Raw genomic sequence first — 8,172 nt, 5'->3', positions numbered from 1 at the left:
CTTTTTCCCGTCGTACAATAATGTTTACGTCAGGCGTAGGAGAGTGGACCAACAGGAAGCTAGACCTGAACGAAGATACCCATGACGAGAGCACCGAGCACCAGACTTGTTCACTTTTGACTAGGTATTTAAATGGACTGTAATAGATGGACTGTTCGATAAATGGACTGTTGCTTTAATTTAGTTTTTGTTATTTGTATGAATGGTACTTAGCTTCATGAATGCTACTTGAGAATATTTGTTTATATTTTTATGTTTCTTTAAATGCCAAAATAGTTTTTTTAATGCAAATAAGGATTATTATGATGTAAACATGGATATATTACTTACAACATAGAAAAAAAATTCAATGCATAATACAAACTACAAACATAATCTCCAATGACAAACCAAATAACAAAAATAAACTACTTAAAAAGAGTCTTGAACGTACGACTTCATCTTCGACTGTAACCAGAAGATGTTCCTGATTTAAAAGCATTAATTAGAATACACAATTTTTGGATAAGGAAAAAAAAATTAATCAATATTAAAATATTAAGAAACCTGCTGTATATATGTCAGACACAGAATGTCTAGCTTGTTGTCCCTGATTCCTATTGAAGGAAGCCTCTAAACAAATAACACAACAACAAGGTCATTAATATATTATGTACATACATTTCAAATGTGAATGACACAAAAATAATGCAACTAACCTGCTGCACGTCTGTCGGACGTTGAACGTCTAGCTTGGTGTCCCACTCTCCTCCCTTGCATTTCATCCATCGTCATGACTATACGAGCGTGCTTTCTCCTACCCTTCTTGATTTTGTTATTATCCGGAACAATAGTTAGACCGTCATAGCTAGGCCATTCACATTGGTTGGCATAGCCGTGAAATTGGCCACTCCAAGTCTCGGCAAGTGTCTTTGCAGAATACAAATGATTCACGAATATGTTGTGGTTGTATCTCCGTTCTCGACACACGGCAAGTACATGAGCACACGGTATACCGGTAAGCTGTGGTTTGAGACATGCACATTGTGCTATGTTTTCATTGCTTATGATGACCTTATACCGGAAAGTTTCTTTTTTATAAGTAAAATTTCCATCTCGTTCTTTGTACACGACCCTCTCATCATTCACCTTGACCTCGTGTTCACCGTGCACACCGAGTGGCATGGAATACATTTTCAGACACTTTTTGATTCTTTTAGCCAATAGTTTTTCAACTCGCTCTGACCAAAGTTGTTGACTAGCTAAGCGAGCCATTGCTTTCTCTTCTCTATCCCTAAACCACGCAAGACACTTGTAATATGTGTCTTCCATGAGTGCAACGACTAGTAGTCTCCGGCTAAATTTGAATACATTATTCAACGATTCAGATCCGTTAGTAGTCATAATTCCCCAACGAGCGTCGTTGTCCATGCATTGATACACCTTCCATGGTTTAGGGATCTCATTATGATTGGTATCTTGATATTTTCCGACATTATTTAAGTACGCAACTGCATCTGGATTTTTCTTTCGTAATATTTCGAATAACTCCTCAAACCTCCGTGGCTTCTTTTTGTTCACAAGTATTTTAAATAGGTCACAAAGTTTTCTATTGTGTACTTTTTTCATCAAATTCTCGGCAATGTGTTGTGAGCACAATCTGTGAACGCACTCGCCACTATCCTCGTACCAACCACCGTATCTATCGGTGAATACTTTCTTGATTCCCATGTGCTGATCAGAAACAACGCACATGAACTTATTACCAATTACCTCCTGACGTAACCACCTCATGAACCATCCCCATGTCTGGAAACTCTCTTCCCCGACTAATGCAAAAGTCAGAGGAAGCAACTGGTTCTCGGCATCGTAACCGCATGCTATCAGCAATCTCCCTTGATACCTACCAGAAAGGAAGCATGCATCAATACTAATGATTGGCCTGAGATGAGGCACTGCAGCAATGCACGGACCATAAGCCCACGCAGCTGCCTTAAACAACCTTTCTGTTGGATCTCCTGTGGGTTCGTGCGCAACTCCGAATTTTGTTCCTGGATTGTCTTTTTTAATTGCTTCCAACAATGGAGTGAGAAGGTCATAAGATTTTTCCCAACTACCGAATAGTTGTGCGATTGCCAGCTCTCGACCACGCCACAACTTGTTATATTTGGGAATGATTCCCTTGTATTTTTTACGGACTAGCCCTTTAACGCTTTTAATGGTTAAGGCAACATTCTCCCTAATATCTTCTCGTATAACATCGGCGACAATTTTTGCAGTTAATTGTGCATGATCGGTACGAGAAGCATCGACATGGCATGTATGTGGTCCTGAAATTGTTCTAATTTCCCACTTAGATGAAAATAATCCAGACTTAGCATACAAACGCCACGCACACCTGGTGTCCTTGCAATTGACTACCATGCTAGTTCTATTGCTCCCCGTAATTTTTACTTCAATATTCTTTTTGATGTGATAACTATTTATTTTCAATTGTAAAGCCTCTTTTGAAGAGAACTCATTACCTACAGCAAGTGTATCATGAACATGTTTCGACCTACTGAAGAAGTTGACATCTGCGGGTTGAAATGCTGAGGTGTCATTGAAGCTTGCCACAGGGTGACTTACACCGCGGTCACTTATGGGAAAATGTTTAGCCTGAACACGTGGTGTTTGGTGTGATTGTGTTGAGGTATCATCCCGGACATCCCCTTCTGAATCATCTTTATTATCCCAGTCAGCGTCATCCTCACATGAGTCAGCGTCCTCTTCATCATCACTTTGTTGGGTCTTATGGAACGGTTCAAACCCATTAGTTTAGCTTAACAGCGGAAGTGTGTAAAACAAAAATTTACGGTTAAGTTAAGCTAAAAATTAAACGAGGTATGTCAGGAAACCTTCCAAGGCGGTCCACCTTCAGTATTCCTTCGGCATCAAAACCTCATTTAATTCATTTACAGATCTAGTCCATAATTGATTTTCTAAAGCATTAAATCTATTTACAAATTAAATAGATTAATATAACAATTTATACCTTGATTCCAAATCTCAGTTGGAATGCAGACCGAGCGAGTAGAGCCTCACCAGGGATGGAATCGACTCGCAGTATCACACGTGTGATACCTCTATTGGTTATCCACCAGGACTAACCGGAGAGCGATTTACTTCTTCTGCCAGAAATACCGTAAACCGCGGAATTCTGTAGAAACACTATTCACCGAAAAAGGGACAATTTAAATATATTTAAGACTCCAAGTTATTCCGTTTCACTTAAAAAGCAAAACAAGAAATACCGCAGAGTTTGCAAAAATATATTTTTCCGAATCTCGTAATAACCGAAACCGGGGAAGAGAGAAAAACCGATTAACGAAGTAATCAGATTAACACGTGAATTAGTGAGTCTTTCTCTCTACCCCTACCCCTCTATTTATAGACTTTTGAGGAGGTTTGCAAAAGACCAAAATACCCCTCAAAACAAATCTATTTACCAAAAGCCCTTGACACCTCATCCTTTTATCATGTGAAATGACCAAAATACCCTTGCCACCTCACATGACACATGTCAACACATGGGAAGTCGGCACCAAGGGAAAAAGACCATTTTGCCCTTGGCCCATTAAGGCATGAATAGTGTTGGGCTTTGATTTTGGGCTTTGACTTTGGGCCTTTAATTTTAATTAAGGCTTTGATTATTTTGGGCTTTTAAATCCATAATTCAAACCCATAATTAACAATTAAAATTCCAAATCATATATATATAATTGTCATGTACAATTATATTTCTTTTCGGTTATTGTTCGGTAACTTTTATACAACGTAACGTGTACGTTTATAAATTAACCGTTGTTTCTGCTTGTCATTCTAAATGACATTTATAATTTAATTATATCACGTATAATTAATTATAACCATCCTAATATTAATTATAATCAATTTATAATTAATCAGTAAGATTCTCCGAGTAGCTCCTATATGGTGTGACCCAATATGATCTGTGTTATGTTGGTAAACGGAGTTAAAACTGTTTTAACTTCTGTTAGTCATGGGTGGCATCTGGCAACACATCATGACCATCCAATTACACAGATGATGCTGTACTGTACAATATCACGATCCAGTAAACAATTTACTTGTGTCAGTTCTTCTGTCTCATAGCTATCAGATCAGTTTTAAGGTAGATATGTGTCATCCTTGTTAACTGTATCTTTTCTTGATCTTGAGTAGATTATCAAATATAATTACTCTTGTAATTATACTGCATGCAGATAATCTAACTCTACCAAGGGGCCCAGTGATGCTATAGCTCATATAGAGATACGAGGGACAAGTAGTATTCTTGGTAGACTATCACTTCCTCAGCTAAGTTATACATATGGAAATGCTACCGTTATGGCTGCTTTTTACGGACAGCGTTAGATAACACTCACTCATATATATTTCTTAGTGGGAACGATAAATACCTCATACTGTAGAACTTTGACACTGAATGAAAACATAAATGACACGAACACAATTCTATTTAATGTTTCATTCGGGGTCTATCAAATACCATGTTCCTAGAACATGTATCTATGTGATTAAAATGACATCTCGTGTCAGGTGGTTTGTAAAACTTAACCATCTTTTAATCCACATACTAACCTTATAGCGGTAATTAGTGTTCCTGCTAATTACCTTGGTCAGTGACCTTTTAAGAGTATATATTATCTATATTATGGAGTTTCACAATTTCAGTCATGAACTCGAAATGATCCACAAATGCAATAATACTCAAGGCAACAAAATGATATATAAATAAACATTCAATTCATGAACAAAGCTTTATGATTAACTTATCGTATTATTGACTTCTAGATTATTACAAACTAACAATCTCCCACTTAAGCTAGGAGCCAATCATCGTAGGCTCTACTTATACAAATCTCTAGTATTTCTAAAAATCTCGTAGATCTAAAGAAAAAACTCATAGCCAGTCTCCTATGTGTTTCAGACCCATAGAGGCAATATGCATCTGGTGCTTGGCTTGAGGAAGAGGTTTCGTGAGTGGATCAGCTGTGTTGCTGACTGTGTCAACTCTACATATCTTTACATCACCTCTATTTACGATCTCTCGTATCAGGTGAAAACGCCGTAGAACATGCTTGGATTTCGAGTGCGATCTCGGTTCTTTTGATATAAATACCTCTCCAACTCTGATCGCACACGATTTCAATTTTCTCATAATAACGTCGGGTTGTTGTACCAACATTAACCCGTGCATGTGCTTTTAGGTTATACTCATTCTCGGAATATCCAAATTGGCGATAAATTTCACCTTTCACATCATACCAACCGTGTTCATCAGTCACACTCAATGAAAATTGAGGACTAATACTATACTCTACTCCTTTACGACCCTGTCGTATTTCACCACCAAAATAAATCCTCAACATCAACATGATTAATTATTTTTATAAATTAACCTGCACAATAATAAATAAATCACATATTATTATTATTATTATTATAATAATAATAACTAATATTAATTAAATTATTTTATAAAAATTACTGAATGACATAGCAGAAAATAACAAAATCATTTAATTGAACAAACATAAAGTTCAATAGTTACGTAAAAACAAATTAAGTTTGATAACATTTTAGTGATACCATTACAAAATTTACCTATTGAAATATATTCGTAACCAATATTAATTAAATAAAAATTACATAACCTACACAATAATGAATAAATTACATATTATTATTATTATTATATTAATAAAAACTAATATTAATTAAATTATTTTATAAAAATTACTGAATGATATAACACAAAATATAATTGAGTTACCTGTTTGAAATTTGATTTTGCAATTACCAACAATTACTTCTTTCTGTGTGAGTGTGATGAGCTTCTGTCTCTGTCTGAACGTCTTATGCTATCTGACTGAAAATGAGGGAGCCGTGGAGGAAGAGCGATAACTGAAAATGGGAGCTCTCTACGTGGAGTTAATAAATGAACGGGACGGGTTTAACAAAACCGTCCGGGTATTAAATTTTTTTTTTTAAAACCCGGGACGGGTTGTGTACTCCCGTCCGGTCTTTTTTTTTTTTTTTTTACGCAGCGGGACGGGACGCTTAAACCCGTCCAGGATTTTTCCATGTGGGTTAAGGCGTAATTAACCGGGACGGGGCATTTGGATCCGGCCGGTGGGACGGGTTGTTACAACCCGATCTACCTAGTTTTGGCAAAAAAATTAAAGTAATATTCTTTTTAAATATTTATTTTATTTTATTTCTATTAATAAAAAATTCGGGAGAAAACGACCCGATTCTTACCTCCATAACCGGATACACCAGGAGCACCACTTGATAAATCCATCTTAATCACTGAAAACGGGACCTACCAGCTGATTGGGGCCCACTTAGTGAAGCTATCTCATCTCGGTGCAGCTTTAATAGAAAGATCGGGGAAGACAACAGGAATAAAAAGAGGAATATAATCGGATTCTTATCCTCCACGAAAACTAGCTTTCTTTCCAAGCAACAAACACTACTTGCTAGTTTCTTCTACAATTCCATTCCTTTTCCCACCTCTTTTTGGCGATCGCACCTCTTTTTGCTTTATAAAGGTAATTTACAAATCACTCTGTCTCTAAAACCCAAGGCACTTCTTTTTGTACTTTTTAAAATCTTTTGTTGGAATTTTAGCTCTTTTCGGCATTTCAGTTCATTATTTCTTATCTTTCGAGGGTACATTGGGTAAAGTGAATTATACAATTCTGATGCAGGGATACCTCAGGCTTAATCCTATTTTCACAAAGCCATATAATAATAAAATATGTACAAAAAAAATGTTTGTAATGGAGGCTAAAAATTCCTGCTTTTATATAAAAATTTCTTATTGTGGCCGTGCTTAGTTTTGAAACAAAAAAAAAAAAATACCAGACAAGTACCCTACCGATTTGTCTCATTTTGGGGTATAATTGTAGCACTGCCAAAAATGAATATACTGGTATACTTATATAGCTTTATAAAGAGAAATTTGTTTGAAAATGAAATTGCAACTTGACCCTCAGAATATGACCTTTCCAAGTCTATTTTATTCCTTTTTTTTTTTTAAATATTTCAGCATGCATACAGTAACCTAAAAACCACCAGCTGCTTTCCTAGACTTGAAATCTGTGTGCTTTGTCTGATTTCTTTTTTCGGCATGATGCCATGGTAGGATCCACTAGTAAAGGGTTTGGGTTTTGTGTTCTAGCTTGGGTTTTTGTAGCCTCCATTTATTTCACCTATATTCGTAAAATAGTAAAACAATAAGAAACAAAGCCGAAAAGGAACAAATTACTCGGATAATCGGATTGACACAGTCCACAAGCAATTTTTGAAAGTTAAAAAATCAAATCATAATCAGAGAGCACATTTACCCCAAAATCGATGCTTACTCTTATGGATGAATAAGTCGAAACCAAATTAAAAGTCAAAGCAATTGAGTGGAGATAGCTTACCTACCAAATAGAATCAAACGATTTCTAATATCCTATTGGAAATAAGAAAAAAAGAAGCAAGTATAGGTGCTAAAGTAAAAGAAAGATGGCGATAATATAATGCGATTTTTCCTTGGGGAGGAAGTCGAGCGAGGACGAACTTCTGGAAGAGCCTAGGGACGTAGCCTATTCGGCCCAATTAAGAAGCGGGTCCAATCCGATTTGGATCCATCGAGCCCATCAAATCAAAGCCCAACTAGACTGAACTTGACTGAACGGATGGTCCAGGATTACTCTCAGCCCAGATTGTTAAATTGACACGAATCTCAAAGCACAAATAATACTGCCCTGCGCTGAGAGTAATCCTGGGCCGTCCGTTCAGTCAGGTACAGTATAGTTGGGCTTTGATTTGATGGGCTCGATGGATCAAAATCGGATTGGGCCCGCTTCTTAATTGGGCCGAATAGGCCGCGTCCCTAGGCTCTTTCAGAAGTTCGTCCTCGCTCGACTTCCTTCTCAAGGAAAAATCACATTATATTATCGCCATCTTTCTTTTATTTTAGCGCCTAGACTTGCTTTTTTTTTTTTTCGTTTCCAATAGAATATCAGAAATTGTTTGATTCTCTTTGGTAAGTAAGCTATCTTCACTCGATTGCTTTCGACTTTTAAGTTGGTTTTGACTTATTCATTCATAAGAGTAAGCATCGATTTGGGGTAA

At 36.6% G+C, this 8,172-nt stretch overlaps 1 protein-coding gene across 1 annotated transcript; it reads right to left on the bottom strand.

The window, feature by feature from the left end:
• Positions 1–693: 693 nt before the first annotated feature.
• Positions 694–2,403, bottom strand: LOC144575461 (uncharacterized). The gene has a single exon (XM_078325610.1). It carries the CDS (start codon positions 2,401–2,403, stop codon positions 694–696), a length of 1,710 nt encoding a protein of 569 aa, XP_078181736.1.
• Positions 2,404–8,172: the final 5,769 nt, after the last annotated feature.

Source organism: Carex rostrata, chromosome 24 (assembly GCF_964058835.1).
Source record: "Carex rostrata chromosome 24, lpCarRost1.2, whole genome shotgun sequence".
Classification (NCBI taxonomy): Eukaryota; Viridiplantae; Streptophyta; class Magnoliopsida; order Poales; family Cyperaceae; genus Carex; species Carex rostrata.
Note: the sequence above shows the minus strand (reverse complement) of the source record. Positions and strands in the feature narration are given on the sequence as shown.